Source organism: Vipera ursinii (assembly GCF_947247035.1).
Source record: "Vipera ursinii genome assembly, chromosome: 11".
NCBI classification, from domain to species: Eukaryota; Metazoa; Chordata; class Lepidosauria; order Squamata; family Viperidae; genus Vipera; species Vipera ursinii.
Genome location: NC_139524.1, coordinates 7568282 through 7588555, shown reverse-complemented (window position 1 = coordinate 7588555; position 20274 = coordinate 7568282). Strand labels below are relative to the sequence as shown.

General features: G+C 41.8%; 1 protein-coding gene across 1 annotated transcript; it reads right to left on the bottom strand.

Moving 5' to 3' along the window:
• Positions 1-33: 33 nt before the first annotated feature.
• CILP (cartilage intermediate layer protein) lies at positions 34-20202 on the bottom strand (the record flags this gene model as incomplete). The annotated part of the gene is made up of 8 exons (XM_083371320.1): positions 34-2583; positions 3462-3619; positions 5889-5997; positions 7687-8001; positions 9916-10101; positions 13145-13414; positions 15959-16042; positions 20139-20202. 8 exons carry the CDS (start codon positions 20200-20202, stop codon positions 269-271), a joined length of 3501 nt encoding a protein of 1166 aa, XP_083227446.1. The 3' UTR covers positions 34-268.
• Between the last annotated feature and the right edge of the window lie 72 nt (positions 20203-20274).

Below are 20274 nucleotides of genomic sequence, written 5' to 3'. Positions count from 1 at the left end.
CAAAGCATTGCATGAGCAGAACCTTCCCATACCCATCAATATTGGCAAGGATTATCTGCTTTTTTCCACTTTCTTTTACTTGCTTTTTTCACATTTACCGTTCCCCCCCCCTTTTCTTTGTCTATATTTCTTATTGCATGTGCAAAACCGTTTAGTAAAAACTCTTAAAAAGTATGGGCAAGGACATTTGTTGTCTCTAGTTCATGAATTAACAGGAGGGCCTGGGGTTCTTGCAGAGCTGCCCTTCAGGAGCAAGGGATACCAAAGCTTACTGGACTTTTTGTGTGACTCTATGCAGAGGAATTTCACTTCGTCTTCTTAGTCCAGTTCTCTCTCTAGAAGGGCTTGCTGGAAACCGGCTGGGCACGTTCCTTAGAGACTGGAACGCGTTTTCTCGAGTGTCTTTTTCGTGACAATTGAACGTTAAGGCTATGCCCACGTTGCTCTTCATAATTCTTGAAGAGCTATCAGATGTCCCATCAAAACATCGTCCCAGAGCTATTTCTTTGGCTGTCCGAGGATCTTGATCAGTCACGGTATAGATCCCATAGTTGTGACCGAGCGGATCGAGAGGAGCCAACATGGTATATTGGCTGGAGTCATTATTCACTGCAACTGGGAGGTGGTTTACCAGATATTCATGCAACATGTTGTTCACGTTCTCCCTGTAACAGCTGCCCTGGGGGATGATCTTCACCAGTGTCCGATCGACACGTTCTTGGTCGTACAGCATGCCACTGCACTTGAATTCTAGACACGCCGTTGAAAGGTTAGGCTGGTCCAGAGCACGGATGCTCCTCACATCTCTGATGCCGTACAACTGGCCGACAGTCCATGGATGGGTGCCCCCTGTGTTGCGAGATCTCACAATCACTTCAAGGGGCCCGTTGATCCTCACTTTAATATAACACGCCCTGAATTCCATTGGCTTGGGCCACCAAGCCAAGTAATCTTCTGTCCAGTTCACAGGGTCATCTTCATTAAAAGGAATGGTGTTGTAGTCATATTTGTCTCCTTCCACTCTGTAAAACCTGAAGTGAGCCGCGGTGGGGAGAGCAACTTCACATTCGTGTAGCTTTTCGTAAGGATATATGGGACCATTGCTCTCTCCAGCAACGTTGGGAGTAGGCTTGGCCATGCTGATCCTGAATGCTGTTTTCTTCACGTTGGGATCCAGGTGATCTGTTCTTCTGTACTTGAGCTTGTTGAGGTACGGTTGTGGCACTCCCACAGTAAAAGGGTTAAGCTGGGGAGAGGAGGCAACCGCTTCAAGTTCTTCTGCCCCGAGACTAGCCATGACGTAGGCACTGTAGGCCTCTGGATTTTGGTCATCACAGAAAGCTGAGACACAAACGCCACTAGAGCCAGTGACGGCACTGTCAAAGCGTCCCCAAGCTCTAGGGTTGGTAGAATATCCTGGGGTTGGTTCTAAGTTGATAACAGAAACAACCACACCTGCAACCTGTTCACTGGGCAGGTATCTCTCGCTTCGGTAAGCACGCACCTTGATGTAGCACCGTCTGTTTTCAGGAACATCCAAGTTGAAAAGCCTCCTTTCTCGTATCTCCATGTTGCCCACCAGAAATGTCCTCTCCTCTCTCTTTCCACGCCTGCTGTGGTCCAATTCAAAATCCCCTTCTTCCTCCCACAAACCTGTTTGCGGATTCAGAGACCAAAGTTTCATCCCTTGCAGATGCTCTGGCATCAGGATCTGAGCAGAGTCCAGGTGGATCTTCACTTGGCCTGCATTGAGTGATTCTTTGGCCGTTTCGTCCGTGAAGTCCATGGAAAACATGCCGTACGTCCGCAGAGGAAGCATGTCCCCTTCAGCATCTACAAAATTCAAGTCAGACTGTGCCGTGGCTGCACTGGAGACATTTCTGGGGTCCAGGAAAGTCACGCTGGCTTTCACTTTCCCCGCGTAGAGTTCTCCATTCAGTCTGTAAAACGTATTGGGAGGAATTTCGAGTTGAGCTACTGGATCTTCTCCCTCCATTTCTCCCAAGGAAATCATATTGGTCTCCGTGGATTCTAGTGTGACCGGTGGCTTTTTCCTTAACATCCTGATCTCGTGGAAAACCGCCCCACCATTTCTGTTGAACGGCAACACCTTGGTTGTGTTTACAAACTTCTGCAGGCGGTCCACAAAGGTGAGGACCAGTCTCTCCATGTTTGGGGGCACTTGCACAGAAAAAGTGCCCTTGTAGCCCGTCATGCTGATCCTGTTGTTCCCCACATAGATGTGACCAAACCGCAGGGGCTCTCCCGTATCAGAAGCCACAGCTCTTCCTCTCACGGTCACCTTGACCTCGGTGCACTTCTGGCAGCCACACTCCACAGTCACCTTGACGGGAAGTGCATAGCCGGCACATGTGATTTCTCGTGTTTCCATCTTGGAGACCCCACAACAGTAGGCAACAGTGTCCTGGCACCAGAAATCCTCGCGTAACATTCCGGAGCACGTAGTGGGTGAACATCTTCCAACGTCGTAATAGAAAGGATTGGTTGAGTTCTGAACGCAATCGTGGGGCAGTCGGATAAGATAACTCTCAGGCCTGGAGTCGCAGGGTGCTTTGTCCTTTGCTGTTAAAACCAAATTCCATATGTTACTATCAAGTTGTGCCCATTTCCCTGGTAGAGTTGTCTTAAAGCAGGGACGGGCCACCTTTTGATTGGTGGCATGTAACTTTTTACAAAGATCCAGTGCTTTTTTTGTAAAAGAAAAAGGTGCCGGAACTCACACATCTCATACAATCCGCCTTGCCTACCCTACAAGGTTCCATCCAAAAAAGGTGCCGGAACTCCGTTCTGAGCGTTCTATGACAAAAAAAGCCCTGCAAAGATCACAATGCGGAACAGGAGGAGAAGGGGGCAACTTCATGCTTTGAGGCAAGACCAGGACTTTCTGATTTTTCTAGAGGGAGAAATTGGGCATCTTGAAATTTTTTACCCCATTAAAAAAAATGCTAAGCCCGGATGGAGGGGCGGAGTGACCATCAGTTTTATTTACAATCAGGCTGCCTCAAAAGAGGAAAATCCTTTTATCCACCCCAATTTAACCCTGGTTCGAGTCATAAGAAAAGTCCTCACCAAAGTAGAACATACAGGTAGTCCTCAGGTTATGACCACAATTGAGCCCCCCCAAATTTCTTGTGCTAAGCAAGACAGGTTTTTTTTACGACCTTTCTTGAAACACTTGTCAAGTGAATCCCTGCAGTTGTTAAATTAGTAACACAGCTGTCAAGTGAACCTGGCTTCCCCGTTAAATTTGCTTGTCAGATGGTCACCAAAGAGGATCACGTGGCCCCGGGACACTGCAACAGTCATAAGCACATGCCAGTTGCCAAGCATCTTGATTTTGATCATGTGACCCTGGGGATGCTGCAACGGTCATGTGAAAAGTGGTCATAGGTCACTATTTCCAATAGCGTCCATCTGAGGTCATCCCCCAAACAGCTCACCTGTGAGAGAAAGGCTTGCGCTTTGAGACTTGACCGAACCGGCTTCATTGCTGGTCTTACAATAATACCGTCCGGCTTGGTTCATCTTCAAATTCTTCAAAACCAAATTGCTTTTGTATTTATAGAGGGCAGGGTCCAGCAGCGTATCGTTGTGGAACCTATAAGGAACATCAGAGTAACAACTGAGAAACAAAACTCTTTTGTTTCTAGGTGTCTAACAGCAGAGGATTTGCAGAATTATTTTCCATTATTCCAAACGTGGACAAAACGGCTGGGGGAAAAAAACCAGTTCTCTTACTAGACAAGTTGATCTACAAAGTTCAGTTAAGGCAATTATTCCCCATCGGGTCAACCTCAGAAGGCTGGGCTTAAGTGCAGCTGCTCGGGAGGTGGGGGGGAGGGGTGACAGATTTGGGATGTAGCCATCCCCTGCTCTCTACAACAAGGCATTGCAACAATATTGTAAATGCACATCTCTTCCAGATTTTGCCATCTAATTTTGCCATCTAATGTCCAAGTCCAAGAAGGACTTCCACGAAGAAGACAGGGTCAACCTTTTTTCCCCAAAGCAACAGAAGGCAAAACAAGAAACAATGAATGGAAACTAACGGAGGAGAGAGGCAACCTGGAATGAAGGAGAAATTTCCTGACAGTGAGAACAATCAATCTGTCGAACAGCGAACAGCTTGCCTTCAGGGGTTGTGGGTGCTCCATCACTGGAGGCTTTTAAGGAAAAACTGGACATCCACTTGTTTGAAATGGTATAAGGTATACACCTTATACTAGAAGATCTCTAAGGTCCCCTCCAACTCTGATGGTAATGATGAAAGGAAAGAAAATAGGGATGGAGTCCAGTAGAGATTCAGATATTCCATGAAAGATTAAAATACCAATCTGGAAACTGGAATGGAATGGAATGGAATGGAATGGAATGGAATGGAATGGAATAGAATAGAATAGAATAGAATAGAATAGAATAGAATAGAATAGAATAGAATAGAATAGAATAGAATAGAATAGAATAGAATAGAATATATGGAATGGAATGGAATGGAATGGAATGGAATGGAATGGAATGGAATGGAATGGAATGGAATGGAATAGAATAGAATAGAATAGAATAGATGGAATGGAATGGAATAGAAGAATAGAATAGAATAGAATAGAATAGAATAGAATAGAATAGAATAGAATAGAATAGAATAGAATAGAATAGAATAGAATAGTAGGAATGGAATGGAATGGAATGGAATGGAATGGAATGGAATGGAATAAAATAGAATAGAATAGAATAGAATAGAATAGAATAGAATAGAATAGAATAGAATAGAATAGAATAGAATAGAATAGAATAGAATAGAATAGATGGAATGGAATGGAATAGAATAGAAGAATAGAATAGAATAGAATAGAATAGAATAGAATAGAATAGAATAGAATAGAATAGAATAGAATAGAATAGTAGGAATGGAATGGAATAGAATAGAATAGAATAGAATAGAATAGAATAGAATAGAATAGAATAGAATAGAATAGAATAGAATAGAATAGAATAGAATAGATGGAATGGAATGGAATAGAATAGAAGAATAGAATAGAATAGAATAGAATAGAATAGAATAGAATAGAATAGAATAGAATAGAATAGAATAGAATAGAATAGTAGGAATGGAATGGAATAGAATAGAATAGAATAGAATAGAATAGAATAGAATAGAATAGAATAGAATAGAATAGAATAGAATAGAATAGAATAGTAGGAATGGAATGGAATGGAATGGAATGGAATGGAATAGAATAGAATAGAATAGAATAGAATAGAATAGAATAGAATAGAATAGAATAGAGCTGGTAGGGACCTTGGAGGTGTTCTAGTCCTTCCTACTGCCTTCAACATGAATGGGCTTCAGATCCCAGCATTCCCCTGCCAGCCCATGAGAATGCTGGGAAAGTACCCAGGTTGATGTTCCTCACATGAAGATGTTGCTAGCTTTGTACCATTTGGAACTATAGATAGTCCTCAATTTACAACCATCGGTTTAGCAACCATTCAAAGTTACAAGAGCCACTGAAAAACAGTGACCTACCATCCGTCCTTGCACTTACCACCATCGCAGCACTCCCTGAGGTCATGTGATCAATTTGCAACCTTCTCAGTTGTCTTCTGACAAGCAACGTCCATAGGGGAAGCCAGATTCACTTAACGACGTTGTATTTTTTATTCTATTTTTACTTAAAAATTGCAGTCATTTGCTTAACAGCCCCGACCAAAAAAAAGATTGCAAAATAGGACATGACTCACTCAGCCGACCTCTTGCTTGACAATGGAAATTCTAGTTCCAACTGTGGCCGTAAATCAAGGATTATCTTTAATTTAGGAAGCAATCAGCGCACATCTCCTCCTGCAATCCCATTTTATTTTCTTACCACAAATATCTACCAGGTGGTGGATTTCCAGTGGCATGACAACAGAACGACACACTTTGGCCTTCCCTCCTCGCTTTGTTTTCTGGGTGCGTCGCCATGTATGGTTTTTCTGAAAGAGAGAAGCATTTGAACCCTCACCCGTTGGAATGGCCAAGCTTGGCTGACCTCCATACTTCCTTCTTACTCATCCGGAAGAGCCTCTGAGATGGACGTATGGCAGTGTTTGTTCTGAACCAGCCCGCTACCGGCCTTGTAATAAGGCAAACCCCTATTTAATCAGTAGAGACTGGAGAGCGTCTGAGGCTGAGAAGCGACTGCCAAGATTTATTACACGAACAAGAAACAAAACACTGGAACTTGAATCCTCAAGCAGAAGGGTTGCTTTCAGCAACCAGCCCCTCCCCAAACACTCCTTTTATTTACAAATCAGGGCGTGGCCTCCCTGTGCCTCCTCCCGAGGAGTCCCACAGCCTTTCTCTGTTTGGTCCTGCTCGACTGCCTCCTGCGTCGGGCGTCCTTGAACAGGGCCAGCTGTGGGTCATCATCTTCCGCACTATCAGGCTCACGCAGCTGAGAAGAGGGCCCCGGCTGGGAACTCTGCCAAGCCTGCAAGCCATCATCAGCCGGTTCGTCTCCCACACGGTCCTCCTCCCCCTCATCTGAGTCATCCGACACATCTGAACCGGCTGCCGAACCCACAGGCTGGCCCTGAGTCACAACAGTGTTGCCAACCTCGACCCCTTACAGAAATAGGGATTTCAGTGCCTGGAACTCCCCACCAGCGTGATCCTTGCTGAGAATTTGGGAGTTGAAGTCCACATGTCGACACGGAATCCAGGTTGGGGGAAGGATGACTCGATTCAATGGGCAGCTGAATCTTGCTTCAGGCAAGATTCATAAAGGCAGCAAACACACCTAAAAGTCCTTCCTCTTTTTTTTTTTCTTCCACAAAGACAACAACCCTGTGAGATGGGTAGGGCTGAGACAAAGATTTTTGACAGATCTGCTCTCTGCTATTAGAACATAGATTAATGAAGAATAACAGAATAACGAAGTTGGAAGGGACCTTGGACATCTTCCAATTCAATCATCTGCTCAAGCAGGGGACCCTATATTATTCTGGACAATTGGCCATTCAGTTCTCTTCTTGAAAACCTCCAGTGATGGAGCATCCATAACTTCTGGAGGTGGGCCGTTCCAGTGATTAATTGATCTCACTGTCAAGAAGTTTCTCCTTAGTTCTAGGTCAAAGCTCTCTTTAATGAACTTCCACCAGTTACTTCTTGTCCTGACCTCTTGCGCTTTGGAAAATAAAATCTCCTCTGTGACAGCCGCTCAAGTATTGGAAGACTGCTATCATATTCCCCCCCCCCTAGCCCCTCTCTTCTGCATAATCATGGCACATGAGCATGCACTGTGGGGGCAATCTTGATTACATGTGTTCTGTAGAAGATGTGGTCATGCACCATGGTTAGAGCTAAGGTGGTGCAGTGGTTAGAGTGGAGTACTGCAGGCTACTTCTGCTGACTGCCGGCTGCCAGCAGTTTGGCAGTTTGAGTCCCACCAGGCTCAAGGTTGACTCAGCCTTCCATCCTTCCAAGGTCAATAAAATGAGGACCCAGATTGTTGTGGGGCTATATGCTGCCTCTGTAAACAGCTGAGAGAGGGCTGCAAAGCACTGTGAAAAACACTGTGAAGCGGTATATAAGTCTAAGCGCTATTGCTATTACAATCCTATGGAACCCCGGGACTCATGAAATCTCTTCTGCCACTGAACTGGGACCCAACGATTCCTTACCTGCTCTTTTCAAGTAGATATGAACGGCCGAGTAATTTTCAGCGCTCTCTGACAAAGTGATCACATCTGTCACGTACTTGGATTTTTTAATTTGTAGTGTGGTTTTTCCATCAGGGCACAGGCCAGGAACTTCAAATGCCCCATTGTGGTCTGACTCTGTTAAGAACTTTGATGGCTTCGCTTGCAGATAGAGGCGGGCTCCAGCTGCCCGGGCACCATCTTGAAGGGAAACGGTGCCACGGAGTAAATGGTCTTGGCAGAAACATGCACTGCAGTCGGCATTCTCCCAACCCCTGGAGCAAGTCATGTTGCAAACTGAAATGTGTAAGGAAAGCATGAGTTACTCCAGATTATTATATATATATATTGCCTCTTTCTCTGTAAAATCAGCCAGGCGAGGAAGAAGAGCAAACAAACCAGTCATTTTTCACCAGTGAATCTTCTAGAAGGGTTTTTTTTCTAAACCTCACAAAAATTCACAAAAGGTCTCAGCAATTCTGCAAGTATAATCAGTGTTGAGCTAGAAAGGAGAGGACATTCAGAAATAATCTGGAGAGCCACAGGTGAATTGATCATCTTAGTGAGGGGTCTCCAATCTTGGCCCCTTTACGACGTTTGGATTTCAATTCCCAGAATTCTGGGAGGAAGATGATAAGATAAGATAAGACAAGACAAGACAGGATAAGATATAAGATAAGATATAAGATACAAAATAGATAAGGTAAAAGGTAAGGTAAGGTAAGGTAAGGTAAGGTAAGGTAAGGTAAGGTAAGGTAAGATAAGATAAGATAAGATAAGATAAGATAAGATAAGATAAGATAAGATAAGATAAGATAAGATAAGATAAGATAAGATAAGATAAGATAACCTTTATTGTCATTTTTTTTTACTGTGGGCACAACGGCACACATCAAAAATGAAATTTAGTTGCCCAGTCTCAAAGTGGAACCCATACATGACACACACCTAACCATACTATATACACATATTTATTTATTTTATTATTTTATTTTATTTTATTTTATTTTATTATTTTATTTTATTTTATTTTATTTTATTTTATTATTATTTATTTTATTTTATTTTATTTTATTTTATTTTATTTTATTTTATTATTTTATTATTTTATTTTATTTTATTTTATTTTATTTGACTTATATACCACCCTATTCCCATAGGACTCAGGGCGGTTTACAGACCCACACCCCTACATATACCTAACAAATAAATATTAAAGACTGTCCATCTTGAATATATAACGGAAGCCTGAGAGTTCACAAGGTTAACGCTGTATGGAACAAAACTGTGGCTGAATCTGGATATTCTGCTACGGATACCGTGATTCCTCCCAGAAGGTTACAAGGAAAACAGGTCATGAAGAGGAAGTAAAGAGGCCAAGGTTTAGTGTTAGTGTTAGTGTTAGTGTTAGAGGCTTAGTGTTTCTCAGCCACTTTAAGATATGTAGACTTCAACTCCCAGAACTGAAGAACGGCTGGCTGGGGGATTCTGGGAGTTGAACTCCACACTTCTTAAAGTGGCTGATGTTGAGAAACGCTAGTTTAGCTGATTTAGCTAAAACAAGAGATGCCCCCAATGAATCATGCAGAGGGAGAGGAAGGTGTTATGTCCAAAAGCTCGATCTTACTGCAATTCTGAAAATATCAAATACATTTTGAAGGCAGTGTTCGCTGTGGTGCCTATCTGAATCACCCCAAAGCAATGAAAATATTCATGCTCTCCCACAGCAGAAGGTTATTATTAAATTAGGCTGCAGCTAGGAATTCAAAAACATTCCTTAACTTTTCTCCTCTTAGGCATCCTGTTTAGGAGAGGAGAAAAGGAGGGTGACTCCCCAACCACAGTTGTAGTCCGTCGAACCTTGTAGGTAATCCAGATGGCCACAAGGTGGCAACAAGCTGCAGTCTTTTTGTACCTCTTTGCTGCCATCTTGTGTTTGCAGCTAGATGTACTCACCCTGCACAGACCTTTCTCCAAGGGCTAATAATCAATCATGGTACGAGCACAGTTGGCACAATCTCTTTTCCGCTGGGTCCCCCCCAGATGTTGCCACCATCTTATCTTCAGCCCCTGAGTGAGGCAGGCTTAAATCCTCTTTCACTTGCCCAGAAGCTGCTCCCCTCTTTTTCTACAGCAGCCCCCCTTTAGATGCCCTGGCTCCATACATCTTGTTAAACTCAATTTCACAGTCATCACGTTCTCGGAAAATACCTGTGCAAGGGGGTCCCAGACAACCCCTCTCTTCCTCACGGACGTCCTTGCAGCGTGGATCCATGAAAGTACCTGCAAGGCATGTCCTTCTCCGAGTCTGCACCCCAGCTTGGTCACATTTTCCAGAACAGGGGCTCCATGTTGACCACGAAGACCAAACTGATTTGGAATTGCCAGCCGAAAAGCCTCGGAAGAAGACACAAGCCAGCAGCTGTCTTAAGAGGTTGAGCAAGATGAGTCAGAGACAGGGCTTTTTTTTGTCATAGAACGCTCAGAACGGAGTTCCGGCACCTTTTTTGGATAGAACCTTGTAGGTTAGGCAAGGCGGGTTGTATGACGTGTGTGAATTCCGGCACCTTTTTCTTTTACAAAAAAGCGATAGATAGATAGATAGATAGATAGATAGATAGATAGATAGATAGATAGATAGATAGATAGATAGATAGATGGATGAGAGAAAGAGAGGAGAGATGATAGATAGATAGATAGATAGATAGATAGATAGATAGATAGATAGATAGATAGATGAGAGAAAGAGAGGAGAGATGATAGAGATAGATAGATGGATAGATAGATAGATAGATAGATAGATAGATAGATAGATAGATAGATAGATAGATAGATAGATAGATAGATAGATAGATGATAGATAGATGAGAGAAAGAGAGGAGAGATGATAGATAGAGATAGATAGATAGATAGATAGATAGATAGATAGATAGATAGATAGATAGATAGATAGATAGATAGATGATAGATAGATAGATGAGAGAAAGAGAGGAGAGATGATAGAGATAGATAGATAGATAGATAGATAGATAGATAGATAGATAGATAGATAGATAGATAGATGAGAGAAAGAGAGGAGAGATGATAGATAGATAGATAGATAGACAGATAGATAGATAGATGAGAGAAAGAGAGGAGAGATGATAGAGATAGATAGATGGATAGATAGATAGATAGATAGATAGATAGATAGATGATAGATGAGAGAAAGAGAGGAGAGATGATAGAGATAGATAGATAGATAGATAGATAGATAGATAGATAGATAGATAGATAGATAGATGAGAGAAAGAGAGGAGAGATGATAGATAGAGATAGATAGATAGATAGATAGATAGATAGATAGATAGATAGATAGATAGATAGATAGATAGATAGATGAGAGAAAGAGAGGAGAGATGATAGATAGATAGATAGATAGATGAGAGAAAGAGAGATGATAGATAGATAGATAGATAGATAGATAGATGAGAGAAAGAGAGGAGAGATGATAGATATAGATAGATAGATAGATAGATAGATAGATAGATAGATAGATAGATAGATAGATGAGAGAGAGAGATGATAGATAGATAGAGAGATAGATAGATAGATAGATAGATAGATGAGAGAAAGAGATGAGTTGATAGATAGATAGATAGATAGATGAGAGAAAGAGAGATGATAGATAGATAGATAGATAGATAGATAGATAGATAGATAGATAGATAGATAGATAGATAGATAGATAGATACAGGGCTTTTTTTGTCATAGAACGGTCAGAACGGAGTTCCGGCAACTTTTTTGGATAGAACCTTGTAGGGTAGGCAAGGTGGGTTGTATGACATGTGTGAGTTCCGGCACCTTTTTCTTTTACAAAAAAAGCACTGGTCGAAGAAGACTTGAAAAGCAAGGCTAGAACTGAACGACCTTCTTCTTGTGGAGTGAAGAATCTGGTGATGGCTTCTAGAAGCAGCTTCACTGCTTCCCCACCCTGATCGCAAGGTGTATGATGATGAGCTGGTTCGCCACAGTGAACATTACAAAATTGTTTGTCCTGGGTAGCTGCAAACTATCATGGGAGCCCTTTCAGCGTGACAGTGACACTCAAGTTTGTTGGTTTTGCCTGATGGTGTGTGTGCTCTTTGCATTAACATTGATGAAGAATTTAATTTAATGTGTTCAATTTGGCACCGAATGAGCATGTAACTGAAGCCCTGCCTCTTTTTAAACATGCAACTTGATTTTTTTTGTTGTTTACGTCTTTGGAGATGCCTTGACCTCTTCATATTTTTAAAGCTAAACTGAATAGGATAACCACATGGCTTTTAACGGGTTGCCTGAGTTTAATTTTCCAGAGCTTTAATAGTCTCTGCTTGCTATCAAGACTGGCAAGTGAGATCTGCTTGACAGATCAACTTCTACTCTTCTGTCCTGGAGATGAAATTTCTCTCCATGCCAGTTGTTTAGGTGTCATGCTAGTTTTCCTGGCAAAGTCAGAGCACAGGCTAGCTGTGATACAAAATTAAGTATGTTTTGTGAATGCAGTCAAATGCTCGCATCTTCCAATAAAAAATGTCTATAGCTCAGGGCTGAACTGTGGAGTCCTTGGTGCTTTCTGAGCTTTGTTGGCTTCCAGAGGTTTCATGATACAACAAGGTAACATCATCAGTGCCCCATCAGTGCATCTTCAGGTGACAATAAAGTGACAATAAAGTTTCTATTCTATTTTATTCCATTCCATTCCATTCTTTTGTAATTCTATTCTATTCTATTCTATTCTATTCTATTCTATTCTATTCTATTCTATTCTATTCTATTCTATTCTATTCTATTCTATTCTATTCTATTCCTCCAATATTTATTCTATTCTACTCTATTCCATTCCATTCTTGTTCATTTATTCTATTCCATTCCATATTTTCTATTCTATTCTATTCTATTCTATTCTATTCTATTCTATTCTATTCTATTCTATTCTATTCTATTCTATTCTATTCTATTCTATTCTTCTGTTCTATTCTATTCTATTCTATTCTATTCTATTATTCTATTCTATTCTATTCTATTCTTCTGTTCTATTCTATTCTATTCTATTCTATTCTATTCTATTCTATTCTATTCTATTCTATTCTATTCTATTCTATCCCCTATTTGGATAATAAAATGTCTGCAAGCTATCAATCAAGCAAATGTTTCATTACCCAGCTAGGGAACGTCATCAGTGCTAGAAGGCAAACCCCACTCTCTTCTAGCACTGATGATGTTACCTAGCTGGGTAACGAAACGTCTGCAAGAAAGCAACCAAGCTCAAGGAGCACCAAGGCCTCCACTAGCATCTTCCTCCCAAAATGCGGCTCAGATCTTCCTCCTAGAGATCCCTTGCATCGACATCCCATAGTATTGCCTTTCTTCTTATTTGCACCCCTCCCCTCCTGAAAAATTAAACAAACCTCTTACCTGGAGGACAGAGAAAACGCACGGCATAATTGAAGCATGTTTGCCCCAGGGGCTGCTCCTTATTCAGGCACCAGAACCCTTCATGGACGCTGGAGTGGACCACCTGACCTGAACTGGCTGCGGGGACCCAGTCAGTGGTCCGGGCTTCGAGGCGGATGGGTCTTGGACACACCCTGCTCGGGTAATAGAAGCGAATGGCATCCAGGCGCTCGTAATCACCGTTCCCTCCGGGGTGATCAATGTTGAACCAGCTGGTCCACATTTCTTGGTCTGAAGCAGAGAGAAAGATGAGCTGCAAATTGTACGGCCACAGAAAGGGGGAATGGTCACCTTTATCAAGTAGACCAGACAGGAAACAGACAGGCCATAGTACAGGCAGTCGTTGACTTACAATCGTTTGTTTAGTGACTGTTCAAAATTAGAGTGGCACTGGAAAAAGTTTCCCCTCTTCCATTAAAACATACGAAGAACAGCTACGGGACTTGGGTTTGGCTAGTCTAAAGAAAAGAAGAAATAGGGGAGACACGATAGCAGTGTTCCACTATTTGAGGGCCTGCCACCAAGAAGAGGGGGTCACGTTATTCTCCAAAGCACCAGAGGGCAGGACGAAAAACAATGGTTGGAAACTGATCAAAGAGAGAAGCAACCTGGAATTAACAGTGAGGACAATTAACCAGCGGAACAGCTTGCCACCAGAAATCGTGGGCGCTCCATCACTGGAGATTTTTAAGAAGAGTCACTTGTCTGAGATGGTAATATAGGTTCTCCTGCTTGAGCAGGGGGCTGGACTAGAAGACCTCTAAGGTCCCTTCCAGCTCTATTCTATTCTAAAGGGACTTATGGTTTTCACACAATTATTGCAGTGTCCCCGTGTCAGGTGATCAAAATTCAGTTGCTTGGTAACTGGCATTTGTTTGGGACAGTTGCACTGTCCCGTGGTCCCGTGATCAACATCTGTAACCCTCCCAGCTGGCTTCCCACAACCAAAATCAAAGGGGGAAGCCAGGTTTGCATAACGGTCACATAATTTACGTAACCACTGCAAGGCTTTGCTTAACAGTTATGACAAGGGTAAAAAAAGATCATAAAACAGGGCAAAACTCACTTGATTGCTTAGCAGTGCAAATTTTGACCTCGATTGTGGTTGTAAGTCAAGGATGACCTCTAGCTAAGTTTGCTTCATTGCAAAGTTACATTAATAGAACCTTGCAATTCTCCCACCATCTCCTTTACACTTGAAGAAAACTAGGGAAGGTCCCTTATGAGCAACTTGCCCCACCTATTATCCAATTTCCTGGAATTTCTGTTTTTGCCACACTGATTTCAAGCACTCAAAGTAGTGGAGAAAGAAACATAAGATTAAATAACCTTTATTGTCCTTTTTTACTATGAGCACACTGGCCCATGTTAAAAATGAAATTCTGTATGTATACACCACATACACACACACACACACACACACGCACACACTACTTGATAAGATTAAAAACGCAAATCCCAGGCATATTAAAATTAACAAACTAAGCGAACACTGGGATGGAATAAGAAAAACTAAAACGGTTTTTATTGTTAAAAGATCAAGCATTCATTGGCTAACTGCCAACGTCCTCAGGATGGAAACGCTGGGCTGGGGAGATCGCGTTTATACTGTTGGTGTCTGCACTCCACTCATGGTCTGTTTGCTGAGGTCGGCCGTATTTCTTTGAGATGTTGCGCATCCATTTTTGGGGAATGTAGTTGTCTCTGGGTGTCTGTTGTCAAAAGTGGATTGTTGACAGTTCCGTGTGTTATAGCCATAGCTCATTGCTCGTGTTCCTATACCAGAGGTTCTAAATAGTTAATATATATATTAATCACTGTCCATCTTGAATACATAACGGAAGGAGGAAACTTGAGAGTTCACAAGGTTGATGCTATATGGAATAAAACTGTGACTGAATTTGGATGTTCTGCTTCGGATACCACGAAGCCTCCTCCTCCCAGAAGGTAACAAGGAAAACAGGTTGTGAAGAGGATGTGTAGCATCCCAGACAATCTTGTGGACCTTGCTCAAACATTGCTTATACGCCATGTCCTGGATGGAAGGGAGTGAACTGCTAATAATCTTTTCTGCCATCCTCACCACTCTCTGAACCACCTTCCTGTCCAAAGCAGTGATGCTTCTAAGCCAGACTGTGATGCTGTATGACAGGATGCCCTCTACAGAAAGTGGTCAGGACAGGAGAAGGAAGATGTGCTTTTCTCGTGCGACACAGAAAATACAGGCGCTGCTGTGTCTGCTTCACCAGTGTCTCGCTGTTGAGTATCTACACATTGATGTAGGATGGAGTCAGGAGAAACCCTGTTCTGTCCACAGCATTTGTGGTTAGGAGACCCTGTGTATTTCACTCGGGATGGGGATAAAGGCTGCACACAGCTTTTAAAGATATCTTTGATTTCAAACACTTTGTGTTTGTGGCAATTCATCTAACATTAATCTTCAGAGTAAGCTGCTTGGTAAACACTTAGCAAAGCTGAGAGTCCCCTTTGGGATTCACGATGTCAGGCAACGTCTGCCTTATAAACTTGGACAAAGATGCTGACAACCCAGGTAGATGTAAAAGTTTTAACTTTTAGCAGAAGGAGTGCTAGCCAGAATGAATTAGGCTGCAGCTAGGATTAATCTGTTTTCCATTATCTAAGAGTATAGAGGCAGACTGATAGGATCTTTCATAAATTAAGCCATTTTAAATTTTTTTTTTAAAAAAAATAGCAGCCATATGTCATCTTAATTCTTTCTTAAAACAGAACTGCCTGGAGTGGAAAATGACTTACTGTCTGAATTGTGTTTGGTCAAAAGGCTGTAGGGTTTTCGTCCAGCGGCGATCCAGCGAACTGATTGTTTTAAAATCCGTTCACCTTAGGGAGGGAAAAGACAGAAAGCAAAATAAATGCTGAAAAAGTGAAAAAAAGAGAGAGAATAGGCTGTTTTTAAAATCTGGCTTTCCCCCAATATGCTGAGGCCAAGAAATTAGGGTGAACCCAACACGTAGGCTAAATAAGATACGTCATTTGTTGTCCATCTTGGCACACTGAATATTGTTTAATCAGTGTCATTGTTTTTAGAGTTGGTTTAATTTTGGTTTAATTTTGGCTTTCTGTGTTAATTTAAAAAAAAAAACTAACTCAGTACTATTCTGAGTTGCGAAAATGAGATGGGGTGGGGGAAAATATAAATTGTTTAAATAAATAAACTAGCTCCAAGCCAGCAGCATTTGTAGGGGGGTTGAATTCTGCAAGATGGTAGGCACAGAATCACAATGGCAGCCTCTCATATTTTATATGTGCAGGTGGGCTTCAGTTGCATCACCCACCATAATCACAGATTTGGAAGGAACCTTGGAGATATTCTAGTCCAGAGGTTCCCAAACAGGGGTGCGAGACAATATTCCAGGGGGTGCAAAAACTTGGCTTTTCAAAATTACAGTGTATATGCATAATTCGTTGCTGTTATTTTGAACTTTTGTAAGGGGTGCGAGAATAAGTCAGAAGCGTTTCAGGGGTGTAGGGTATAGAAAAGGTTGGGAGCTGCTGTTCTAGTCCAACCCCCTGCTCAGGCAGGAAACCTTATACTGTACCATTTCAGACAAATGGTTGTCCAGTCTCTTCTTAAAAATGTTCAGCATTGGAGCACCCTCAACTTCTGAAGGCAAGTTTGTTAGGCATATGGTGTTAGCCTAATGTTGGGTTGAAAATATATTAACCATGATATTATGTCTTTAAGATGTTAATTGGCCAATGGGTGTGTAAGTGTTCTCATGGTCATAAGAGGGAGCTAGTAACGTAGCTTCTTTCTCTCTCTGAATTCACTGCTCTCTACTATTACTGTTTTTGCTCTGTGATAAACCTGAACTGTGTATTGACCTCTGGACTGGTAAGAAGACTTTGTATTTTGGATTGCTACTTGGACTGTTTATTTTTGACTGTGCATTTTTTTATTTTTACACCACCTCAAAAGTAAACTACTTTTTGCTTTTACAACTCAGTGTACTCTTGTGGTTACTGTGTGACTCTTACTGCTCTCAGTACCCTTCCTTGTCTGTGCAACTCTTTGGTAGCACAAGGAGACCTCTGCACAACAAAATCCTTAACAAAGTTGTTCCACTGGTTAAATGTCCTCACTGTCAGCAAATCTCTCCTTAGTTCTAGGTTGCTTCTGTCTTCCATCTATTGCTTCTTGCAATGACTTATATCCTACATATATTTTGACCTATCTCTGCATTTATCCATATAGGGGTAATATTCAGTTATATTCATACAGTTTTCTTGATGGCCTAAGGCAGGGGTAGGCAACCTTGGCTCTTTTATGATTCATAGAGTTCATCTCCCAGAATTCCTGATCCAGCATGGCTCAGCTTGGAAACCTCTCCCTTTTCCCTCAGCATGTCTGGCTCAGGAATTCTGGGAGTTGAAGTCCACAAGTCATGAAGGAGCCACGGTTGCCTACCCCTGGCCTAAGGGAAGCAGTTTGGCATTCCTTTTTCTGGGAAGAACTGAGTTGTAAACTATTTTTCCATCACTGCGGCTAAAAAAAGAGGCATTTTATAAAACCAGAGTGCAACCTAAAACATTGACCAAAAAGCTTTACGGTCCAATCTGTTTATCTCATTTTCTCCAAATAAATAGGAAGGTTTGGCTCCAGTAGCTCTGATATGAGTTAGAGACTCCTCTGAGGTTTTGGCTGGTAGGGAAGTACTGGGCAGGAACAGGTCCAGTTGCAAGTCCCACATCTATGAAGCAGTGGTGGGATTCAAATATGTGAACAGCCAGTTCTCTGTGTGGATGCCACTTCCTGAAGTCCATTCTGGGCCTGGGCAACAAAAAATTAGCTACCGGTTCTGTCAAGATGGTGCGAACTGGCTGAATCCCACCACTGCTACGAAGTGTACAATACACATTAATCATTATGGAAAAATGTCGTGCATCTGGTGGCTAAGACTTGTTTTGGCCCAGTCACAAAAAAGCAGACCCATGGATCGGTTTCAAGCTCTCTTTTCCTAAATCCTGCAAATGTTTGAGAAGATAGGTGTCATCCAGTAATTATAATAATGATGTAATAATGACAGGTAATTCATTAAAATAATAATCAACCAAAGTTAGTCAGTGGAAAGGCAGGCAGTTCAATACAGATTGAAAGTGTACATCTATGATGACCATATTTTCTTGGAAAAAAATAAAGGATTGGAAAAGGAGCAAATCTGAAACAGGTTCATAGGAATAAAGAAATGTTTATGTTTCTAACTCTGCTTTACAAAGGGAATTTCAGGAGCGAAACCTGGAAAGATTTTACAAAGCTATGTATTCTAATAAAAACATATAAAATCAAACAGCTTATGTAAATTTCCTTTAAACAGACAAATCAATTTGACTATTTTTCACATAAATGTGAAAGACCAAGCATTAAATTGTACTATTTGCATGGCAAAAGTTCAAACACCAAAGTAAAAGACAGAAGTCCTTTTAACTAAAGAGACATAGATTATATTCAAGCAACGTATTTAACCAAATTAATAAAAAAAATGTGACATGCGCCCAAAATATTAAACTTGGTTAGTTTTCCATCTGGGTTGTCTTTATAATATAAAAATGAAAAGATGGAAAAAAATATGTTTCCAGATGATTTAGATTTAACAATACATTAAACAAGTGGGCTAATTTTATGCTAATATTATATTAATAATTTACAGATTTTTTCCTTTCCTTTCTTTTAAACATTCATTCATTTTATTTGTACCATATTCTATAACAGAATATATAGAAACATCTGGACTTCTCTTTTGGTGACTTAACATATCTCGTGAACCCAGCATTTCTGGCTTATTTGTGCTTCGTTGTGAATCAGAAAATAGATTGAATGTATTGTTTGGAGAGAAAAAAAAGGGGGGGGGATATTTTTAGTGTTCCCAATCATGGAAAATCAGTGCAACAACCACTCAGGAATTTAAAAGTTAGTCTGAAAAAGTCATAGGTTGGGCACTTGGTCTCTAAAAGGTTCGCCATCACTGCCCTACACCATTTCAGACCAATGACTGTCCAGTCTCTTCTTAAAAACCTCCAGTGTTGGAGCATTCACAATTTCTGGAGGCAGGTTGTTCCACTGATTAATTTTTCTGACTGTCAGGAAATTTCTCCTTAGTTTATGTTTATGTTTATGTTTATGTTTATTGGACTTATATACCGCCCTTCTCCCGTAGGACTCAGGGCGGTTCACAAGGTATTTAAAATAATACAAATTACAAAAGTTAAAAACAGTTAAAATAATTAAATTTAGTCCTTGAATAACGTATAAAACCCCTGTTAAACTCCAATTAAAACCCAATTAAAATAAAATTAAAATTAAAAATTCTCAGTCCTGTCCAGAAAGCTCAAAGAGCCAGGTCTTCAGGTCCCGGCGGAATGAGCGAAGGTCAGGGGCAGTCCTGAGCTCTACGGGCAGCTGGTTCCAAAGGGCAGGCGCACCCACAGAGAAGGCCCTCCCCCTGGGTGTTACCCGCCGGCAATCTTTTGCCGCCGGCACCGTGAGAAGGCCCTCCCTGTGGGAGCGCACAGGACGAAGGGAGCTTGATGCCGGCAGCAGGTGTTCCCTCAGATATCCTGGACCCTCGCCATTTAGGGCTTTATAGGTCATCACCAGCACCTTGAATCTCACCCGGAGGGCAACCGGGAGCCAATGCAGCTCGCGGAGCAGAGGTGTTACATGGGAGTATCGGGAAACCCCCATCACAACTCGCGCGGCTACATTCTGCACCAGCTGAAGCCTCCGAGTGGTCCTCAAGGGCAGCCCCATGTAGAGAGCGTTGCAGTAGTCTAAGCGGGAGGTCATGAGTGCATGAGTGACTGTGCGTAGGGCATCTCGGTCCAGGTAGTTCTAGGTTGACTGGCTCTGTGACAGGTGATCAAGTGTGTAAAGCAACCCTACCATTTTGAACATCTGAGGAAGGTCAGCCATGCTCACCAGAAATGCAGGCAACTGCAAGAAGAAGGAAGGCAGGCAGAAGCTGTCTCTGTGGTTCAATCATCCTTTAACTCCCGAACAGGATTCTCAGACGCTAATTTCCAAGCAGATCAGACGGATCTTGATCATCGGGCAC